This window comes from Conger conger, chromosome 14 (genome assembly GCF_963514075.1).
Source record: "Conger conger chromosome 14, fConCon1.1, whole genome shotgun sequence".
NCBI lineage: Eukaryota > Metazoa > Chordata > Actinopteri > Anguilliformes > Congridae > Conger > Conger conger.
In genome coordinates this window covers 27,857,491-27,881,026 of record NC_083773.1, presented here as the reverse complement: position 1 = coordinate 27,881,026, position 23,536 = coordinate 27,857,491, and the positions used below count along the sequence as shown (strand labels likewise).

At 47.1% G+C, this 23,536-nt stretch overlaps 2 protein-coding genes across 4 annotated transcripts in view; one reads left to right on the top strand and one right to left on the bottom strand.

The window, feature by feature from the left end:
* LOC133109352 (LIM domain and actin-binding protein 1-like) overlaps nt 1-13,414 on the top strand; it is a 33,573-nt gene extending 20,159 nt beyond the window's left edge. For both annotated transcript variants that reach the window (XM_061218641.1, XM_061218642.1), the window contains exons 4-11: nt 413-832; nt 5,376-5,448; nt 5,971-6,089; nt 8,470-8,553; nt 9,126-9,180; nt 10,157-10,248; nt 10,442-10,575; nt 10,933-13,414. In XM_061218641.1, the coding sequence (XP_061074625.1) occupies nt 413-832; nt 5,376-5,448; nt 5,971-6,089; nt 8,470-8,553; nt 9,126-9,180; nt 10,157-10,248; nt 10,442-10,575; nt 10,933-12,031 (2,076 nt within the window). In that variant the 3' untranslated portion in view covers nt 12,032-13,414. The remainder of the gene's footprint in view (nt 1-412; nt 833-5,375; nt 5,449-5,970; nt 6,090-8,469; nt 8,554-9,125; nt 9,181-10,156; nt 10,249-10,441; nt 10,576-10,932) is intronic.
* A 115-nt stretch (nt 13,415-13,529) lies between these two features.
* The window catches only part of spryd3 (SPRY domain containing 3), a 51,910-nt gene continuing 41,903 nt past the window's right edge, over nt 13,530-23,536 (bottom strand). For both annotated transcript variants that reach the window (XM_061218643.1, XM_061218644.1), the window contains exons 9-11: nt 19,701-19,820; nt 18,822-18,958; nt 13,530-16,592 (exon numbers count right to left, since the gene is read on the bottom strand). In XM_061218643.1, the coding sequence (XP_061074627.1) occupies nt 16,458-16,592; nt 18,822-18,958; nt 19,701-19,820 (392 nt within the window). In that variant the 3' untranslated portion in view covers nt 13,530-16,457. The remainder of the gene's footprint in view (nt 16,593-18,821; nt 18,959-19,700; nt 19,821-23,536) is intronic.

Sequence of the window (23,536 nt, the reverse complement as noted above, 5' to 3'; positions counted from 1 at the left end):
TGCGGTGCAGTTTGCTGTACGTCATGCGCGATGCTGAGAAATGTGCTCGTGTCAGCCGGTCAGCTGACTCCCATAACGAGCTCTTCTCCCCCCGACCGGCTCAACTGCACATCACTTTATTTCACTTCTTTTCTGAAGTCTCTGTCTTTATTCAGTCATCTCAAAACACTCACTTTTCTTCAACAGGTAGACTGATTTGTAGACTGTTCAATACTGAGAGATGGTTTGAATTCTGGGGTTCCTGCTGGAGAAAATAATAGGAGTTTCAAGACTGAATTCTGCATTTGTCTTTAACTTTGACTTGCACATAAATGCATGGTGACAGTTGAGCTTCCCAAATTGTCTTTGGGAAGAAGAAAAAGTGAAAAATGACATTCGGTCACATAACCCCCTCTCTCTGTCCTCCCCCCAGGCTGTGGACACCCTCCCCCCCCATCGCTCGGGAAACCTGAGCGTTCTGAAGAAGCGTTGGGAGCAGCCCCTCCGGCAGGCCAAGCCCACAGCCCCGCCCGCGGCCCCGCCCCGCTCGCGCCTCATCACCCCGCCGCCCTCCTCCAAACCCGCGCTCCAGGCCACGCCCGTGCCCAGCCCGCTGGCAGAGCCGCCCGTCTCGGCCAAGTCGCCAAGCACACCGGGGAGCGGGAGTCAGTTTGTGTACCCCACGGAAGGAGAGCGAGAGCAGGAGGCCATGGAGAGGACGCAGAGGAAGTCTGTGAGCGCGGAGGAAGAGGTGAAGTCCCCCGTGCTGCCCGTCAGCCCCCGGGAGAAACCCAGCGTGCCCCTCACCAGTCTGAAGAGGATGTTCGAGAAGGGAGAGGCCACTCACCATAAAGTAAGTACATACTGACTACCATAACTAACAATGTTGAAGTATGCATGTTGGAACTTTATGCTATGCACTTTGTTTTATCCAGAGTGACGTACAATAATCTGCTAAATGACTGTAATGTGGAAGAAACTTGGAAGAATTACAACTAACCAAAAACTAATATTAGTTTGGGTTGAACAGGCATTGATGTTGCGAAGGTGCCAGAGATTTTGTCCATTAGGAGCTTTGCAAGAAAAAGACCGCTTTTATCTGTGGTAGCTACAATGGCTGATGGTGGTGTCTTCCGAAGTGCATTCAGATTCTGAATGTTTCATCAGTGTAATTCAATGGGAATTATTTTATAGAAAAATCATAAATATTTCAAATATTTGATTCATTGACAAAAATCTACTTGGAAAAATGAGTAGGTCTGGCTAAAAAGCGGCTTTGAAAAAAGTCAACCTAATTAAAACAATTTCCGAGTGCTAAATATTCCTCTAGGGTTCATGCAGTCTTTATCATTAGTGCTTTGATACCTCTGATACTGACCTTAAAAACCTTTCATGACCGTTTAGTCCCAACACAAGTGAATATGTTTTCCCCTATGAGCAAACCTCATACCCATGCACCTCATCCTCTATCCTTATGAGGACTACTAATCCTCATAACCTGATTTAAGCAACACAAAGGATGTTGAGTGCTGAATGTTCAGATGGTTGCCAAAAACAAAATTGGACCAGTCATGTGGGGAATGGCCTGCAGTCAATGAGCTTTGACTTTTTCTCAGAAGTGCCAATTGATTACTCCTGCTTCTCTCCCTCATCATTGTCCTTATTGTTCTCTTTTGGGGAACAGACTTGCTTCTGCATTTTGTGATCTTTGATCTCTTTGTAAAACTGATAGTTGCACTTCTGCATTCAGTTAACCGGGCTCTGTTATCTTCCCGGGGGTTTCTGTGAAGCGCACGCATTGTTGCTTGGCCCAGCCCACTTCTGATGTCATCAGCCAGGAACACAATATGCTGCCTGGCTCTTTAGCAGCTGAAATAGGAGCTTGTAATTGGTTGCTGAGTCAGGCGTGGAACATCCTGCAACATCGCAGTCCTGCAATGTTACACCTTGGTTCTGCTTCATGAGCCCACGTCTTTCTCAGGCTTTAGAATACTGCCTGCTGGCTACCACACACACACACACAGGCCCATTGACACACAGACACCCGCAGAGCTCTCTGCATGTTTAGGGGGGTCAATAGCCATGGGCACAACAATACCCAGTGTGAACAGCACAGCCCGAAGGTCTCTCACCTGGCCCATCTGATTACAGAGCAGAATGGTGGTGCTTTAGTGGAGGGTTAGAGGCTGGAGGGGGGGGGGGGGGCACTGTGGTGAATCTGCAAACTGATAGTCCGTCGTTAAGGAAGATGTCAATGGCCCTCCATCCCCCCACTTCTCCATTACTCCCGACCTCTGACCTTTGTTGTCACCGAGGGAATGGAATGCGTGGACATTCCTGCATATCTCAGATATGACCACGCAGTCTCTAACACCCTCGAAGATAGGGAGAGGCATGGTTTTCACAGTTTCCTAGTTTAATTGCAGGAGTAAATAAAATAGGGTATTGACAATCCTGTGCTGAATTCTGCTGGTTCTGGCAAAGTGGTTTTCAGTCTTGAAACAAAAACCTGAAGGTGGCGATTTCTAAAGGGAGCATTCTTTCAGAGAGACTGTGGGTGAAGTCTCTGGGAATCCCTGTAATTACTTTTCTTTTCCCTTTAAACATGACTTTGCCAAAGTTTGAGATTGTGAAGTGGAAGATTAATAAACCTAGATAATCTAATCTTGTAAACACATGAGAAATAGCTCCATGACTGAGAATATACTTTTGAGTGTCAATCTGTTTTTTATTTTCTCTCACACTGCCACTCACACACACACCAGACCTGTGCGAAATACAGTATCTAAAATAGTAATCTTCAAACACCAAAATTCAAAATTTCAAATTTTTCAAATCTTCAAAATTCCTATATATGACTCCCCATTTTAAAATGACTATCTATTATCTTGTTTCTATGTTCAGATTTTACCAGAATTTAAATGGTTAAAGTATTTTGAATGCATATTTGACCCAGGGCTCACAGACACACACACACACACACACACACACACTGTGTTCTCTTTAGTCAGCAGAAGATTGGGTACTCCCATTTTTCTGCGTCTGTGTCTGTCATCCAGGAGGAAGAGTGAGTTTCTAAGAACAAGCCCCATTGTTTGATGAAATCCACCCAGTCGAGCGTTTCTTTCACCACGCTCTCTTAGGGCTCCTTGGTGGAATTTGCTGGCAGGCCATAAGACGGTGCATGGCTTCATTTATCTCTGCGGTGTGAAGACTCCCTGCTTCCTCACGGGTTTCACGGTCTCTTCTCCCACATGGGCCACTGCTTCCCCATTTCCTGTCACCTGACCTAGCTGCTGGCAGGAAGTGAGAACCAAGGAGGAAATGGGATCGAAAGACCAGAGCCCTGCCCCCCTCCCCCACCTTGTGTTCGCACACCAGGGGTGGAAATGGGTGGAAAATTACTCATACTTTTTTCTGTCCAGAGAAATATTTTGGAAGGGTTTTAAAAGGTTGATGTCTTTAATGTTATGAGGCTATCACAGCTATCTGAACGTTTTTTTTCTTCTTGTAAATTGCTGTAAGACATACATTACTATGGCCGTTGAAACTTTATCCATTGTTCAAAATATTTTAAATGGTAACTGGTATCATGTTTAACGGACTGCTTTTCTCTACGACCTAACACAAGTTCAGAAGCCCAAACAGCGCAGGGCACTGCTTGCAGCTGCGCGCCGGGCCTGTACAGATGCCCTCTTGCTGGGGTGATGTCATAAGGCTGGTATTCGCGCTCTGAGGCGCTCTGGGGCTCCAGGCCTCTACACAGACTCCCCTTTCTCTGTCCCGTCAAAGAGCAGCCTCTTCCTCCTTCCTCAGCAGCCCTGCATTTCTGCCTCCTTCTCCCCCTGCACCGCGGAGCAGTTTCCCCAGAGCTGCTCTCCTGCCCACTTCATTCATCCAATAATTCAGAGATGGGCCGGACATGATATAATACACTCATTTAAAAGAGCTTATGCCTAAAATGAAGCCGGTCTGAGAATGTCTATTATATACCCTGTCTGGGACTGGCTTTAGGTCCATAATGAACCCATTATTTAAATAACAATATGTATATACCCAGTCGGGGAATGGGTTTATGTCCATATTACACCCATTATTAAATAGAAATATGTCTATCATATACCCAGATTGAGAGTGGTTATGTTGATAATATACATAGTCTGAGAATGGGTACATACCTATGAAAGGTTGTTTGATCTGATGGCCGTTTCTCCAGAATGATTGTTTATCATTGTGAAGTTTTTGGGTTGTCTGGGTAGCACTTATCTCATTATCTCAATTCACTAACAGGCTGTACGTTACACCGTAGATATCACTAAGCCTTGTGAAATCAGCCACATGACGTACGTTGTTTGGGTCATCGTGAAAAATATGTAGTGTCGTCATAGCAGTGGTGTCCTCAACATGTTTCTGCACGTCTCCCTCAGTGAATCCTGCTCGATGGACCGTGTCAGCCCTCTCTGCGTCACCCACTTCACTGGAAGTCCACCGTTCCCTTTGACAAATGACTCAGACCCGTTTATGCGTAAAACCGGCTTATTGTTTGCACGAGAGGCTCATTTCCAAGATTTTGTTGTGTTGTTCGGTTGCTGCATCTGTTCGGTTGCTCTGTGATATCCAATTTCACTTGAAAAATTCACAGGGATAATCTCTGAGAATAATGACCATATGGTCCACGACCCCGTTCTACCCTTAGTCCTCTCGAGCGAGGTGGGCAGGGACGCACCCATCCTCAGGAAGCCCGGCGCATTCTGACTGGGAGGGTCCTGTGCCCCGCGGGCGTGCAAGGTTAGCCAATGCCGTCGCGTGGTCGTGAGATCAGTCCAGTGGTTGAGCCCAGGGCTTTTGCTTTGTTGTTGAGTTGTCTGTGGCAGCTCAGCTCATCTTCTGTCCACCGTGCCCCCATCCCCATAGCTGACCCTTTCAGGCCTGGACAGGGGTCCTTCCCGCCTGACCCCCACCCTAATCCAAAAGACGGGTGCAGACTGCTGAGCCCCCACTTGAGGACATTTCTTTTCTTCAATGAATTAGGACTCCTGTATTTTCAGTCAGTCTAATTTGCCTCAGCTCCAGAGGTGGGTAAAGAGCGGCTTCAGAATGGGAATGGGGGGCTTTGCCTGTACAGGGGTGGGAGGAGCTGTAATTCTGTCCTGGTGTGAAAGTTCAGTCATTAGGGGCTCCTCGCCACCGGCACATCACTGTGATGTCGTCATCATCACGAAGGGTCAAGAAGTCACGGTGTCTTTGAGTCTTCTGACTGTGGGGGAGAGAGCTGATCTTATCTCACTGCGGGGAGAGGTTATCCGCACGCAGCCTGAGGGAGAGTCATATAGGGCAGGAGTCCTGTTTCAAGGGTTGGCCTTGCTGATGGTGACTGTTGGACTCTCATTTCCCAGGGGTCCAGAGAGACTGGCAGGACTGGAGGGAACAGCGCCACTGAGGACGGGGAACTGCGCCCAGGAGACAGAGGTACAGCATGGCGGCACAGTGTAACACAGGCCAGAGAGAGAGCACAGTGTAACACAGGCCAGAGAGAGAGCACAGTGTAACACAGGCCATGGGGGGAGCAGTCTAACACAGACCATGGGGACAGTACAGTCTAACACATACCATGGGGACAGTACAGTCTAACACATACCATGGGGACAGTACAGTCTAACACAGACCATGGGGGGAATACAGTCTAACACATACCATGGGGACAGTACAGTCTAACATAACAGGGCGAGAGATCAATCTTAACAGAAAATGTTGTTGCCTGGTTCTCTATTAAATGAGGTCAGGTCAGATGTTAAAAGACTGCATTATCAGCAGCAGAGAGTTCTTGCACAATGACTTCATGCCAGTATTGCTTTACGTGAGTTACAGTATCAAAAAACCCTACAGCCACACAGTGTTTGTAAGCATTCTGCAGGTTAGACTGATGTTATTGTGGCCTGCAGGACTTTAGCAGTCCAGTATGCTCTAAACATTGCGGTGACCTATGCCTAGGGTTTTCAGACGGATCGTCCACCCTGGACAGGGTGCGGGAGACCACCTCCGTACGTGATCGGCTGGCCAAGTACCAGGCTGCTGTGTCCAAAAAGGACCCTTCACCTGCAGTGCACAATGTGAGTGCCTCTTAAACACAAGCCCATTGCTGCCCTGTGTGTGTGTGTGTGTGTGGCTGTGGGCCAAATCAATGTACTCATGCAGTCTTGACAGGCTGCCAGGTTGTGCCTGATCGGCTGCGGTGTTTTGGTTGTCGCAGGGTAACTGCCGGCATGTTACAGACAAAACATGGGCTCTGTGAGAGACACTCTGACAGAACATAGGCACTGAGAGACAGTCAGACAGAACATGGGCACTGAGAGACAGTCAGACAAAACATGGGCTCTGTGAGAGACACTCTGACAGAACATAGGCACTGAGAGACAGTCAGACAGAACATGGGCACTGAGAGACAGTCAGACAGAACATGGGCACTGAGAGACAGTCTGACAGAACATGGGCACTGAGAGACAGTCTGACAGAACATGGGCACTGAGAGACAGTCAGACAGAACATGGGCACTGAGAGACAGTCAGACAGAACATGGGCACTGAGAGACAGTCTGACAGAACATGGGCACTGAGAGACAGTCAGACAGAACATGGGCACTGAGAGACAGTGTGACAGAACATGGGCACTGAGAGACAGTCTGACAGAACATGGGCACTGTGAGAGACAGTCTGACAGAACATGGGCACTGAGAGACAGTCAGACAGAACATGGGCACTGTGAGAGACAGTCTGACAAAACATGGGCACTGAGAGACAGTCTGACAGAACATGGGCACTGAGAGACAGTCAGACAGAACATGGGCACTGAGAGACAGTGTGACAGAACATGGGCACTGAGAGACAGTCTGACAGAACATGGGCACTGAGAGAGACAGTCTGACAGAACATGGGCACTGAGAGACAGTCAGACAGAACATGGGCACTGAGAGACAGTGTGAGCATTGAAAATGAGCAGCGCAGCCACACCCACTGGCCTCACCCAGAACCGCCCTCCAGGGGGAACGGCGGAGGCCTGTGCTCTCACTGGCCAGTCCCAGTCATAAAGCGCATTGTTCTTTTGTCCAGGTTCAGTTCCCCTTTCCTGTTGACAAATTGCATAGCAACAGTTCACTTACAGACAAGACGACAGCAGGTTTAAGCAGTAACTGTATTGCACCAGCTCGTCTATATGTCTTGATTCCTTTTGTGGCCGTTGCAATAGGTTATCTCTTGCAATATGCAAATTAGCAGTTGAAAGATATGATGGGACTTGGGTCACATGCAAAAGAAGACTCCTTTTTTTGCTTGTGTCCACATTCATTTTCTTTTCTGGTCCGGTTTAAAAACTATGTTTGACTGTTAAAACTTTTACCATTTGGGTCAGTAGACCTTCATCTGTGCATTGAATATGTAAAGAATGCTACAAACATAAGAATTTAAAGAAATAAAACCCCCCAAAATATTGTGGTATATTTTGTCAATAAGTATTGTCATGAATTTGTTTTAATCCTGTTACTCCCACCTTAGTGTAAGAAACCATTCTAGCACATTCTTTAACAGTGCAGGGTATGACGCACATAGCCTCGGGGTTTGTTGGCATAAAATTTAGCATTACATTGTATTTATTTAGCATACTCTTAGCCAGACCACCTTACAGCTAAAGAGAAACACGTGTTTTCACCCGATTAATATCAGCCATATTGCCAGACCTGGCGAACAACATTCCCAGACCTGCAGGTAAAGACGAAGCTAATGCTAAGTAACTTTGCTCAGCAAGAGCATTAGCACAAATTATAAATACATTGACTGCATCCATCACAAGCCCTAAGAAAAGAAACCCAAAACTCTCAAAATGTAACCTATGACCATAAAAATAGTAAATACCATAACCAGTGTACAGAAGATGGGAGCTCAGCAGGGTGGGGATGGAAGGGGGAACCAAGAACCATCCGGAAGAGAGGGATCTTCTGTTTGTGTCAATGGGTCTGCTGTCCTTACTACTTTGGGGAGTTCGTCGTAAACGTACGCTGGTAGCACTTGTTTGCAAGTCACAATGCGTAGTGTTTGTAGTGAGCCGGTACAGACGACTACACAGGGAGGAGAGGTATGATTGGAGGTATGGTATCGCCGTTCCTTTCACTGGTCTGTCAGAGAGTACCAAGGTTTTAAAGTGGAATCGAATAGTTACAGGCTGTCAGTGAAGTGAGATGGGTGTGATATGAGCATCCTCGGCAAGGTTGTAGGCAAGTTGTGTGTCAGTGTTGTTCTAGCAGCACAGGTTCAGGTTCAGTGGCACAAGCAGGAAGACCAGTGGGAAGGGAACTGCAGTAGTCCGGGGGGCGATAGTACCAGGGCCTGGTAGAACAGAACTTTGTAGTGTGAGTGGTGTAGAAGGGGCAGATCGTACAGATGTTACATTGAAAGACAGTACGTGCTTGACGCGCTGACCAATAGACTTCCTTCCTGGCAGGCGGAGCAGACTGGACCGGAGGAGGACCGGAGCGCCCCCCGTGTGGACCAGAAGGAGAACGTGCCGCCGGTTGGCACAGCCACGGTCAGTACGCACCAATTCACCTGTTCTCCCACAGGACACATTTCATTACAGGACAGGAGAAGAGCATAGGACATGCTTAAGCCGACGGTCCAGTTAGAAGAATGTATTCGTTGGACTTATTAAGATGTTTGTGTAGATACCAGTAGGCTATCATTGTCATGCCCCCCCCCCACCCCCTCACTAATTTGCACCAGAAACAATAACTCTGACAACTGAGTTATTGATGGCAATGTTTCCCATTTCAATGAAGGACTGTGCCTATTTTACAGCTATGTAACCACAGAAAAGCTCTAGAACTGTAAGGACAGCCATCTTTCTCTGAGCATTTTTGTAAATCTGCAACTATAAAGTACATTCTTCTGTACTGTGCACTGCCAGCAGCCACAGAAATGTGTGTGTGTGTGTGTGTGTGTGTGTGTGCGTGTGCGTGTGCGTGTGTTTGCTGCCAGGTGTTTGCAGCTGTTAGTTTCCTTGCTGTGGAGGCTGGGGAAGGATACAGCATATCGTTAGTGATCACTACAGTCATGGTTGCCCCTGGGAACGGGACTTAACCCTTTGCTCTCTGTTGACAGAATGACTCTGACCCTGCATCCAGCAGCAGGAAGGCCTCCACCACAGACGGCAATGGTGAGTCAGGAAATAAACATGAGATGACTCCCACTGCTGTAGCCACAGTGAGGCACACACTACACACATTACACGGCCAGATATACAGCACTGTGTTCTACGCTTAAAGGTAGGTAGGTAGAACTGCAAACAGCTCCCAAAACTCGTATAAAGGAAAGGCTATGGAATTAATGCAAGAGTTCATCATTTGTGTACAGAATGTCTCTTGGGCGAGGATGCTGGATTCTCATAGGCTACCATGTGCTGACAGACGCTGAAATGTATGAACTTATCAAAATCTATTCTCTCCTGCACACAGTTGGTATTGGTTCAGAAAGTAATTAAAAGTCAGTTAGTCACACGCTATCACATATCCAAATGTATTCACAAAAATGGAGGTGTTAATCCTCTGCACCTGGCAGGCACTGTTGCATGAACAGATGATTTTCAGTAGCACAGTAGATTTAGTCGGGTGTATACAATTCACAAGCTAAACCTGAAAAGTAGTTCTTTGAAATAGTCTCTGGAAAACCCATGAAACTCAGTTGCCCTTTTTATGTGAAAGGGTAGCAGTGAAGGCATATTGGAGAGGTTAGTTAAAGTGGAGTAAATGTGTAGCAACTTCTGTATATGCTATTCTCTCTCATTCTCAAGGATAAGGTTCTTCATGGTTAAAGACTCCCTCTAGTGTCAGTGTAATGCTTCTGCATCTGTGGCATTGTTTATGAGGTTATGTGGTAGAATGGACTCTGTGGAGTTGGGGAGAGAAACCGGCCTCGCATATGCTCTCTGTGCCGATGTTTTACACCACAGTCGACCATACAGTGCCAGGTCACAGGACTCAGACCCTAGCATACACAATGAAACTAAAGAACACATACATTGTATAATATCACCATTGAGTAAGAATTAGCATTAGCATTAGACAAGAAGGCTCATGCATATGTATTTGTTCGAGGTCTAAACCTGAGACCTGACCGTTGCTCTCTCCCCACAGGCCTGTCTCCGATCTCAGAGACTCCAGCCCCCAGTGCCGGCGCCTCTGTGCCCCCCGCCTCCAAGGACAGCGCCCAGCCCAAGGCTGCCAGAGTGAGTAACCCCCCCTAACCCCCCCGCGAGGCTCACCGATGTGGGTCAGCTGTCCTGGGTTAACCTTGAAATGCTAGAACGGAATGTGCCAGAACTCGCTGGAGTAATTCGCCTGTGAAATGTGTACTACGTTGAACTTGGATTTTATGACATTTTTTGCTGCTACTAACCACATTTCGCGTGTGCGTCGTAGAAGTTTGGCCGGCCGATGCGTGAGACCTGTGTGGCCTGCCTGAAGACTGTGTATCCGCTGGAGCGCCTGATGGCCAATCAGCAGATCTTTCACAAATCCTGCTTCCGCTGCTCCCACTGTAACACCAAACTGAGGTAAGACCACGCGCCCTGATCCTGCACCAAGCACACTCGCACAGCCCTTTGCCCTGTTGGAAGAAATGTGATGTCATCTGCCAGCTTAATGTTCAGCTAGATATTACAGGCCTGTGATCTTCAACCTTACGTCTAGAGAGCCATAATATCTGCTGCTTTTGTTTTCACTTTAAAATGGCCATGCCAACTAATTTATAACGAATAAATTATGTCAACTTTGTAATCAGTTCATTTGCTGCCTAACAACAGAAACACCCTGTTGGGTGATTCGGGGAATTGACAACCAAACTTATTTTACAACATTCAGCAACATTCTTTACACTCTCAGTCCTTTCTTTGTCTCCCTCTGCTGGCCAGCTTGGGGAACTACGCTTCTCTGCATGGCAACGCGTACTGCAAGCCGCACTTCAGCCAGCTGTTCAAGGCCAAGGGCAACTATGACGAAGGCTTTGGCCACCGTCCGCACAAGGACCTGTGGACACCCCGGGCGGAGGAGGACGAGGAGGAGAGGGAGGGAGAGCCCCCAGCCCTCAGAACGGCCCCTACCCCCAAAGCGGCCCCCGAAGCCAAGTCACCAAGCCCCACCGTGGAGGAGTCTCCCATCGCCAAGGTGACAGACCTGGCGGCTGACCTGGAGACGCGGGGGCACAGCTCTCCTCTGCCGGCGGAGAAGCCCACCGAGAAGCTGGCCGAGACGCGGCGGCTGAGAATCGCCTGGCCACCCCCCACCGAGAAGGGCCTCGGGGCTCCCGACTCCGCCCTAGAAGGGGGCCATGTCAGGCACTTCCGGGGTAAGTGGCCCCCGGAGGACGACCTGGCAGCCCCCTTGGCCCAGAGCTCAGAACGCTCGGAGCTCAAGAACCTCCGCAGGAGCGCCTCTCTGAAGGAGCGCAGCCGGCCCTTCTCATTGGCCATCTGCTCTCCCCCGACCCTCGACCCCGCCCCTAGAGAGCCACGCCGCCCAGTCAGGGGGCTGCTGAAGAGGAGGAGCTCCCTGGAGGCCACGCCCCCGGCCCCCATGCCCCACACCAATGAGCCAGAGGGGGAGCCAGAGCCGAAGGCGGAACCAGAGGCAGTGTCGAAGGCGGAGCCTGATAGTGAGCCAGACAGGGAGGAAGTGACCACACCCGGAGACAGTGTCGTGAACGGAGAGGAAGAGGAGCGCAGCAGCACGCAGGAAGCCGAAGGTGCCTCCCCCACAGAGGAGGAGGCCAAAGAAACGGCAGGCGAAGACCAGGAGTCAGCCGAGGAGGAGAAGCCCACCCCAACCCTGCCAGAGGCTTCACCCTCCCCCCCGCCGGCGAGCAAGCAGAACAGGACATCCCAGGACGTGGGCTTCTGGGACGGGGAGGAGGCGGAGGAGGAGGGCGGGGAGCTGTCAGTGGAGGAGATGATCAAGAGGAACCGCTACTATGAGGAGGAGGAAGAGGACGAGGAAGAAGACCAGGAGGGCTGAAACGCCACCTTTTCCTACATCCTGGGACTTCCTAAGTCTCAGATTTCCCCCCAGAAATTATACATTCCTTAAAAATGCCAGTCTGACCATTTTAGTGATTTGCCTCCCTCCCCATCTCACACATCTTGTGATCTGAACTTTCTTCTGAGTAGAGTAACCGCTGCTCAGTCCAGCATGTTTGTTTCGGCACAATCGTTTTATGCTTTTATTCTGTCCACTGAAAAAACTGCCACACTCCTGAGAACCAGCCTTTCAGAAACAAAATAAAATAACTATTTTAATCTCCTTTTCCCAGAATCATGAACAAAAGGAAACTACCGCACATTTTCCGCATTGGCCACAAGTTTGTGGGAGGAAAAAAAGCTTGTATATTTTTCTTTTGTATCTTTTATGCTGTAAGGTTTGTCATATGTTTATCTTTTAAATTGAACTTGGTACAGTTTTACATTACTATGGCTTTTATACAGTGGGGAGGGGAATATCGTCTCACGAGGCCTCTGAACTGGAATCTATGCATTATAATAAACCTTTTATTTTATAAAACTGTGGCCTTATCTTCCGCTACGTAGTACAATTAACTTCTTTGATGGTCTGAGATGAACCGGGAGTTTTGAGAAGTACCAGGGATCAGCTCCTCTGCAATTCTCATCCATCCAAACCCTTATAAACCCTTTCAGGTGTAAGATCACAAATATGTTATTAGGATATTCTTAACTGAACGTGATGCAATCATCACTACTGGTGCTTGAATGCAATGGAGGTCTAGATCACTTAAAAAACATTCCAACAAACCTACTCTTCAATGGGTTGAAATGGATAGGAAGAGAAACTATGTAGTGCTCTATGCTCTGCAAACAATTTTCTCTATTTTTTGTGTTTCATTTTGGAGGGGGGTGAATTATTGAGTGGGTTTGGTTGTGAGTGTGTGTGTGTGTGTGTGTGTGTGTGTGTGTGTGTGTGAGAATGGACATGGTAAACGGTGGATAGTGTACAATTCTCTTCCCTTTCTGATAAGGAAACAAATTCTGCATTTTTAATCTGAACTGTAAGAAAAATGACAAGGAGTGATCTCATCAACTTGAGCTGTCCATGAGCTGAACACTGTAAATCCATTATTTGTACAACATGAAATAAGACTGTTCAAACAAAAGAATTGCCTATCCTGAATACAATGTTATTTATACAAGTCACATACCCATGTGTACTGCAGTAGGCTATATTTGCACATTCAAATTTGTGGTATAAAATACCCTTCTGTTGTCTTAAAGTCATGCTGCCAGGCCAATATTAATCTGTAAACAGTCCTGACACTTTCCCAGTGATGCTGTAATGGGCATTTAATTGGTTGTGTTTCCATGTCTATGTAATAAAGATGAAAATGCATGCTTGTGTGTATTTACTGTAAATTACTAGTGTGTTTGGTCCAGTGACACACTCCCCAATCCCCACATTCAGCCGATTGACTGAGACTCAGAAATGAAGACACACAAGCCGGACACTATGGAAATAGCCATCTTTATTTAGTCATATAAACATCTCTGTGTATGTACACATTAACAGCAATGCAGGTAGCCTGGAGAGGGAGGGACCTAGAACAGTAGCCCACTGATGGATACAGTGTGATTGGCTACCGAGAGTGATGCCTCCCAAACTTCTGCAATGCGACCCCACCTCCCTCATCTTAACCCCGCCCCTGCCGTCATGGCCCCTCCCCTGGCACCTGCATTTCAGCTTAAGACTCAGGATCCTGATGAAGCCAACGGCCACAAGCATCTGTGTGATTCTTAGGATGGGCCGTGTTGCTTTAGTCTTCCTGCATTATTCGCACCCGCCAATGATTGGCCTCGATATGTTGCACAGGGTCTGCTGACCAATCAGGGGTGAGTGCGTTTGGAAGAAGAGCCAGCAACAGGGAGCCAACCTACTCCACTGTTAAGATACTGTATCGCATCAAATAACTGGTGCCCTCGAACACACTCTGCACGGACAACGACGGCTTTGAACAACGCGGACGATTATTCAGAGCAATCGCAAGAAGGCACCTGTGTGTCAGCCTTTTAGGCACAGATTTGGGTCGTTTATATATTGCTAAGTATGCATTGTCTAGATACATGTCATATGACTAATCTGTTAGGCAGAACTAAGGACAGCTTTAAATATGGTGGGTAACCTCATGCTCCACCTGGATGGGAGAGTCCTTCTATGGCGGATGCTGTACGTGCAAATATGCTCAGTGAATAAACATGCGCTAGGCCTCTGCAGGAACATGGCCAATACAACAACAACAACAACGTTATCCCCCGATTGCCACAGTCTAGTGTTCAGACCCACAAACGACCACAACCGTTAACTAAGATTCATTAATAACCAGCTTAGAGGATAGTGGTACATCCCTCCAAGAACGGAGCGATGTTGAACACTCGTCCGTTTCCCCAGAACCAACAAAATATTTAGCCCGAAACGAAGAAATGCAACCGTGAGAGAGAAACGGGAAGCGCACGCAACCGAATTAGCCTGAAACAGTTAAATCAACAGAAGAGTTTTACAAACATGAAAACAGCGGTACATGACCAACCCTTTCATCTCCTACATGAGATTTGGGGGGAATGATCTGGAGGAGGGAGCCCTGGGCAGCCCGTAACAGCAGCGGTCAGAGTACACGTGTGTAAAGTGTCCGTGTCGATAGCATATGACGCGTCTGTGGTCTGCAGTGCAGCAATACAGCCCCTCGGCGAGCACCACTGGTTATCAATATCAGAGGAAACGTGACGCAAACGGGAGAATCCTGCAGGAAAACCAAAACTCACAAAACAGATGCATCACTTCGCTGACCTTTCATGCATTTTAAACAATTATATTTATAATTATTACTATAGACAAGCGGAGACAGACAGGTGAGGTGGAAAGCTGGAAAGCTCTTGCTTGATCTACTGAACAGTGCTGGATCCACATTTCCAGGGCTCTCTGGAACTGGTAGCACAGTTTGGCAAAAAGTGAACTTATTGGCGTTCCTAAGGAGTGGTGATTCCAAAGGAATGGACATAGGGGGCGCACTCTGCATCCCTAAGACATTACGAACCGTGATAGGTCACATCTACAGTAAAAACAAAATTTCATACTAATCAAATAAAAGCTCATTTCTAACAAAAGTGAATTTTACAACAAACAGGCAACTATTGCAGAACAGAATATATGTGACTTCTGATAATTTGCGTCCTTCTCGATGTCGGCGGACATCAGACTGAAATAACATTAACTAGCCATCAATCAATGCAGCCATTTTTTGCGATAAAAGCAATGCATATATTTCAAGTGAATCATGCATAACTAATCACCAACAACCATTTGTTCTGTTTAATGACGTGACGTGTCTAAAAAAATATATAACGTGCATCTGAGCGATCTATTCTCCTCAAAGTAGGTTCTACCTACCTCACGAAATAATTAATTTTCCAGCTTTCTACGGTCCGAGGTTTACTTTGAAATGTGCCGTAAGGATTAAGCATTTCTGGCCTAAGCGCTGTGGCGAAAGTACAGAGGCAGAGAGGCTAAACACAGACTCCTGCCCCCTTGTGGCATTTGTATGTGTTGCACACCCACAGTTCCCAGACTTGCAGCTGTCGCATGGCCGACGGACACATACAAGGCTCGAGTCCTGACACAAGAACAGAAAGTGCGTGCGGTGCGTGTGGGACAAAACACTCGCTTTCAAACGAACAATGCCAAAGCTGACTGACCTCAGACAATCACTGCTCTCATTCCCCATCAATAACTTGCGCAATCGGCATGACGGTTAGGACATGCTTATGGAACGCATTGCTTTGCGCCACAGTGATATCTTGGGAGTTACATTTATATTCAAGTAATATCATTCAAAAATAGACTATAATTTATACAGTTTACACTTATTCATTTTTGCCATTCATGGATTTAAGGATTTACTAGTGAGAAACATTTTCACCCAGCGCCACTGAAAAGGTAAATGGTCACTAAGCTCTGGCACAATATTACATTGTCTTTGACTGTTGTAGAGAAACAGCGCACCCTGGTGCCCAGAAAAGGCACTGCCAGCAGGATTTAAATCCCGTCCCTGCATGGAGTCCACTAATTCAGCTTTCAAACACTTCTTGGCCACAGACAGCCAGCCTAAGAGCGGAAATACGAAAGGAAGAGGAACAACTCGTATTCGGTGGTAGGCTTTAAAGGAAACATAAAGTAACGCGTAATTTCAGGTAGTTTACGAGGAGGCGGACGAGGGTTGCTGGAGGTGGGGACGAGGCCGTGCGAGGGTGGGGCCGTGGCAGGGGTACGGAGTGTGGGGGGGGGGGGGGGGGGGGGGAGGGGTGTGGCAAGCCCACCACCCTCTTTCCATCCCCCCCTCCGTCCCCAAAGTATGGGATTGTTGCCCCGCCTCTCGGGGCCTCTCTCAGCCGCTCAGGGGGTGCAGATCCACCTTCACCTTCTCCCCGCTGCTCAGCATCCCAATGGAGGGGTAGAACCCCCCCGTGGGCACCACCGCCTCCCTCTTGCCAATGATCTTGCCATTGCGGGTGAAGAACACCTGTGCAAACACAGGGGGGCAACAGTGAGTCACAGCACGTCTGCACAGCTGTCATGAGGAAGAGAGCAATTCTCCCCTCAAGACATATGTGACTCATAGGAAAAACCCACAGACACAAACATACACAGATACACACAGACACGCAGTCACAGACACACACAGTCACGCACAGTCACACATGCGCGCGCGCAGTCAGACACATACACACAGACAGTCACAGTCAGACACATACACAGTCACAGACGCATACACACACAGACACATAAATACACAGTCACAAACACAGACACACAAACAGTCACAGACACATACACATACAGACACATACATACACAGAGACAGACAGTCACAGACACACACAAACACAAACACAAACAGACACAGACACAGACACAGACACAGACACAGACACAGACACAGACACAGACACAGACACAGACACAGACACAGGGCTGTGCAAGCATTTTAGACATCCGTCAATTTTTTCAAACTTGATGTATGAAGAAACTGGATCTGTGCAATAAATGAAAATACACAAGGTGTCCACCCCGTCTCTTCAAAACCACTTCAAATATTCCAGAGACTCTCACTGCTTTTCCACCCTTCTTCCACAGGTCATACAAGTCGCCGGGACTTTTTCTTTGTCAAAAAAGTGCTGTCAGCATCTATGATGCACACTGTTTTACTTTCCTTATGCATCAGAGGAGAAGAATGTGTGTGTGTATGTATGTGTGTGCTTGTCCGTGCGCGCGTATGTGTATGCGTATGTGTGTGTGCGCGTGTGTGTTTGTGCATGTATGTGTATGCGTGTGTGTGCTTGTGTGTGTGTGTGCGTGTGTGTGCGTGCGTATGTGTATGCGTGTGTATGTGCGTGTGCGTGTGTTTGTGCGTGTGTTTGTGCATGTATGTGTATGTGTATGCGTGTGTGTGCTTGAGTGCATGTATGCGCGCGTGCGCGTGTGTGTGTGAGTGTGTGTGTGTGTGTGTGTGTGTGAGACTGAGTGTGTCTCTCAGGCTAGGGGATTACTTCATATTCTCAAGCCAATGCCATTTATTTTTGAGGGTGATTTTTCATTTCATGGGCACTGGGTCCTTGTGATGCCATGAAAATAAAGTGAGCCCAAGCTAAAGCAAATAACAGGCCATATAATAACAGCTTTTTGGATTTATTTCTTCTTCAACCTCCATGCCATTAACAATTCACCGGTACATATATTTTCTTACTCTTAATTAATAGGTTAAGTACTTTCTTGCTTTTTCCACTGAAAATTGACCTTCACCCAATTACAGTCCTGCCATGCTCCCCTGTCTGGAGTGCAGCCTTCAGCTTATTATGGGATGCTGGGTGTCTCCTGCTGCCCAGGGCTGTGAGGGGATGTGCATGGATGGCTCCACGGTGCGGGACAGAATCTGGACTGCGTCAGCGGGAACTGCAGCCCTGGAGGGCAGACATCACACTTCCTTTCTTTTAAAATGGGTGCCCAACGTGTCCCAGTGTGGAATGCATCTGCACCCACACGCACGAAACCCCACAGACACATTCGGGGGAGCGTAGACCGCCGCCTGTCCCCATCTGCTAATCTTCACACCGCTGACTACAGCTGAGCTCGCATAGTGGAATCGGAGGAGGACCTTTCATATGCGGCTTTGACATGTGTTCCACAGGCACCCTGATCGGCCAGCGATGCTAAAGAGCGATGAAACGGAGCCCTCACTGGCTACTCACTCACTCGCTCTCATGGTCCTATGGCACTGGGTGAAGGAGCACTTATAAGGGCAGATGTGGGCCAGGAGGCCTCGGAGTCCTGTGCGTGTCTGAACTGTCCTCTTGTGTGGAAAGGAAACACAGAGGCCCAGCGTATGCTCGGTCCTCACATAGTGGCAGACGCTTTTAATCAGCCGGAATTCAGCCCTCAGGAAGCTGCCTGTCTCTGGACTGTCAGGCTGATACAGCACTGTCAATCAGTATTCCCACCCTATCAGTGCCCAGCAGCCCTGTGCAAGTCTACAACCGTGTGCGTGCAATAACGTTCCTGTGTTCAGAGTACATACAGTATGTGTGTGTGTGTTTGATAGCATGTTTGTGTTCAGAGTACATACAGTATGTGTATGTTTTTGATAGCATGTTTGTGTTCAGATACATACAGTATGTGTGTGTGTTTGATAGCATTTTTGTGTTCAGAGTACATACAGCAGTACATACAGCATGTGTGTGTGCTTTCTGCTCACCATGACCTTCCTGCCTTCATGCTCCTGTTCCATCTCCTCCTCGTCCTCTTCCTCCTCTTCATCGTTCAGGTACAGAACATTCTGGACCCTTCTCTGTTTGGGCCGCACCTCAAAGTAGTCCCCATCGTCACTGTCATCTGCAGCAAGGAACAAGTGCACACACACGTGCAGGCACGCACACACAGGCAGGCACGCACGCACACACACACATACACACACAGAGGGGAAATGGACAGGCCGATGTGGTCAGTAACCACTTGATACTGCGGTTGCTTTCTGTTGACAATGTAGTGCTGGATCTCCAGGCTTCAGTCTGACTACAGGACACATGGAAAGATAAGAAAGGGCACCTCTATTATAGAAATGATTACAGTAGGTGAGATTTTAATGACATGGGCCTATAAATCAAACCCATGTAGATTTGATTTATGTCCTATTTAGAGGACATCAATCAAATGATGCCCTATGTCCTCTCTACTCTATAATGGCTGACAAAGTATTCTTGTGGAAGAAAGTGTGAATAGAGGGAACAGGAAGTGTGCTGCCAGTTTCATCTTCCCCAGACAGGCAGCATTTCTCAAACCCACTGCACAATCCTCAGCACTAATTCCATTTTCTGTACATATAGCTGTGTGCTGCCAAGTCATACATCACAGCCTTAGACAGCGTGATGGTGATTGATTTCACACATGCTATTAGTGGGAAAACTTTAGAAAACTTCTGAGCAGAGCGGAAAAATACCACACTGGGTCAGCATTCTGTCATTTCTTTGGGTTTGGGGAAGCTGACCAGCACGTAAGGATATAAACTAACCGGAGCGAACACGCAGGGCTCTAAGCCTGTGTCACGATTAAACGCGTCCCCCCCCACTGCACTCACCCTCGCTGTCCAGGATGTAATCCCGAGGGAACATGATTCCGCAGCCCATGATGTCCCCCTCAAAACAGCGGGGCCCGAAGGGGTCCCCCACACCGCTGCCGTGGAAGATCTTCCCGTCGTCTGTCAGGAGAGAGAGGGGGATCCGCATGAACAGGTCCCATCAGAAGACCATAGAGCTTTTACAGCTAATAAAAAGGCTTTAAGAAGATCCGTTTTTAAAGATCCGAGTTATTAAACAGAAGGTTTTCACAACACCACAAAGTTATTGAACAGAATACTTTCTGAAAAAGGCCTAAATTATTTTAACCGGAATAAGCGTGAGAAACCAAGACCAAATAGTGTCAGATTATATCACGTTAAAACTTCAGACACATCAAGACATGGTAGCTGTGGCAACCTGGCACGGTGACTGGGTAATCCAGCCAACCTAAACCACATGACACACCCAAGTTGTGGCAACCTTCTGATGACCCTTAAGGTGAGGCCTCTCCTGAGTCATACCCAGAGGTGTCCTCTGTGCTCACAGCTGAGCACAGCTACGATCAGCAGACCCAATTCTTACCCCTTACCTAGGCAGGAATGGTGTCCTCCACTAAAAACTCTAATTTGGGAATATGAGATGGTTAAACGTGCGCTCCCCTTTAGGGGAGTCAGCACCAGCGCAACGGAATCCACACTCATTAGGGCTGCTATATTTTGGTGATAATAATGAGCTCAGTTTCATGGAGGATCATGACACGTTATCATCTGTGTCTAGTATAACCCTCAAGGAGCTACTCTTGGAACTTAAAAGATTGGACGTTCAAATTGGGCACCACTGCTGCAAATCTGAGCTGCTTCAGTTAATGTCAAAGTATATTAATGTATTATGTGTGTAAAAAATAATTTTGAGTTTCGCTCAGGCTGGATAAGGGCATCTACTAAGTAAATAAATAATGAAAAACAACAATAACAACAATTAGAAAGTGTTTTGTGTAATCTTGCCTACTTGTGTGAATTGTTTTTCTAAGGCCATATGTAGGCATATGTAAGTTTTCCATCTCTTGAAAAAGAGATTTTAATCTTGATGAGACTCGGCCAGTTGAAGTTTAATAAAGTTTAAATGAAATAAGAATTGAGTCCAGCACTGACATAAACAGTCCTCTGGAGAGTGCCAACAAGGTCCACTATCATAATATAAGGGTTTGTGTTGGACACCCCTCCACCACCCCCACTGTTAGCCAGCCAGAGGGCCAGGATGGACAGACCTGGCTATACCCCGCCACCCCTCCCCAGTTAAACAGAGCGGAAAGAAACCTCATTTTTATATGTAATATGATATATAAATAATCACAGGGTGCTCCCGATTGCCGTATCCAACGATAGCACTTGGGCCTGGAGTCAATCGGCAACTTTCCTTAAATACGACCTACGAGTTGGAAATATGAAATAAATCCAAGTTTTCTTTCTCCCCAAACGCCGAGTTAACTTCGGGGTTCGTCGAGCTTGTCAACAAACAAAGTGAAAAGTAGCATTTAATTTTCCATGCCGTGTTGTTATTGCAGCGATGCGGCCCGGTGGCTCAGTAACTGCATGGCTCAGCTGGGGGATCTCAGACAGGAAGAGAAGTGGAGGCCGAGAACTCGTGTGACAAAACGGCACCCCACGCCAGGGAACTCCAGAGATACGCGGTGTGAGGAGACAACATGCATGTGTAGAGTGGCTTACAGAAGTGTGCCCCTTATCAGACCCCCCCAAAGGAGAAAGACAACAGACTGTGTTTAAGGTGTGGACAGGAAGTCAGCGAGGTTTGATGAAGATACAGATACAGAGTGTTGCAATCATTCTGCCACCTCTGCGAAATGTTCCCAAAACTACTCAGTTGAAATAGCCCGATGTAAACCGTTTTTCTTATAGTGGAATCACGTTTGGTGTTGTTGGAAAGCCGATGTCATGGAGAACAAATTGGTGTCATTGATGGTACAGTGAGGTACAGTGGGCACTAAATTCAGATCTTGGGACATGATTCAAAAGTGAACCGTGGGTAACACAAGTTACCGATGAGTCTGCAGCCAGCTGAACTACAAAGGGTAACTTAGTTTAAAAGGCTTACAGAGATAACGCAAGCAGAGTCATTGACCTTACTGCCATTTTTTCACGATTGTTATTTCGTGAACTGGGGTTCTTCTTTGGTCTTTTGGTATATAAGGGGAAAAAGCCTAACAATTCTGTGAGGCTCGCCAACACAATATATTTGATTGCACTTAATTCATATTTGTAACATTCCGGTATTTCTGGTATAATAATTGGACCTAATTTGTTTGGAAAATAATCAGCTAGCGTCATTGCGCAATGGGGTGCAGATATAGGGTAGAGAGGCACTCATGCTTGCAAGCGCACAGAGAAACGTTTGTTCTATTTTTACTCCAAGGAACAAAAGTGTGTGGAGGTGAGTCACACTACAGTCCAGTGGCATTCTGGAAGGCTTTGAGGAGCCGGAGGGGGAGCCCAAACAGGCTGCTATCTGCAGAGGGACAGGAGTTAACGAGCCCTATCTCCATCAGGGTTTCCTCACATCAGGGAGCGAGCAAGATCTCGTCTGGATAAGACGGGCCCGCGCCAAATCGAGCGACCGCAAAAGATACGCTGGCATACTCGCCTTCCTAATCTTCTAAAAATACCACCTGCTGTATTTTTCGCTATTTTCCAATTTCGGACCCACCACAAAGGTAAGCGAAAGAGGCATTGGACCCTCAACAAAGGTCAGCCAAAGTGCCATCGGACCCACAAGGGTCAGCCATGAGTGTTCCCTGTGAGGGAACCACGATGCCGACCAAATGAGTCTCGGAAAACGTGAGAACTCAGGACTCCTTCAAAAACTAGATGTGCCATCACAAGAGGCAACATCTCATGATGTTGATAGGTCATGGACTTCAGGAAGTCATGGCATGCAAAGGATATGCAAGCAAATACAAAACTTGACCGTTTTATTTGGCAAACATTGAAATGGGAGTGCTGTAATTACTACATGCTGAATTTTTTAAAACTAAAATACCCTTTAATAAAAGCTGAGAATCTGCACTTTGACCAGATGTGAATTGTTTGATTACAGAGAAAATAAAACACGGACTGGAAAAAGCAGAAAAGGGGAAGGCGTGTCCGAATGTTTGACTGGTGCTGTATTTCACTGTGCTCCCTGTCCCAGTTGGATCAGTCACTCATAGAAGGCACATAATTAACATTACTACTTTAAAGTGTTTCCTTCCTCTGCCCTACCCCCCTCATACTTTAATGCCACTCTCTTGCAGTCCATACATTTTTTACATTGCTAGCACAAAACCTGAGCAGCACTATGTAAAGAAGCATAGTTTATTTTACATGACCAGCTACACTGCCCATGTAAAGCATAGATTTTCACTATAAAAAAATGTATATATAAAATGTATTATTATGGTTGAAGAAGAATACACTATCTCTGTGTGGCCGGGTTCATCTCTACGGAGCAGAGTGTTTAGTTTTGAAAGTATGGGGGACCTGATAAGGCGGAAAAAACTGCAAGTAATTATCTTGCCAAAAACACTTTAATCCTTTCCACAAGGTGCACTTTGTGAGTGCCATGTTTTGCTTGGTTTAGAAGTGTGTGGCAAGAGCCAACATGGCAATCAACCCATGCGACCTTGCAGTGTTGCTTTTTTGTTTTGGACAGTATATGTTCCATATACAGAACTTGCATATTAGATGTACTTCAACAAATTAAATGTTCTTCTGTTCATTGGAAAGGCCAACTGGGTTCACAAGCCTTCCCGTCTCTAAGTCCTACTGGATGAGCCAGTATCACTTTATGACTGCTTTAAATT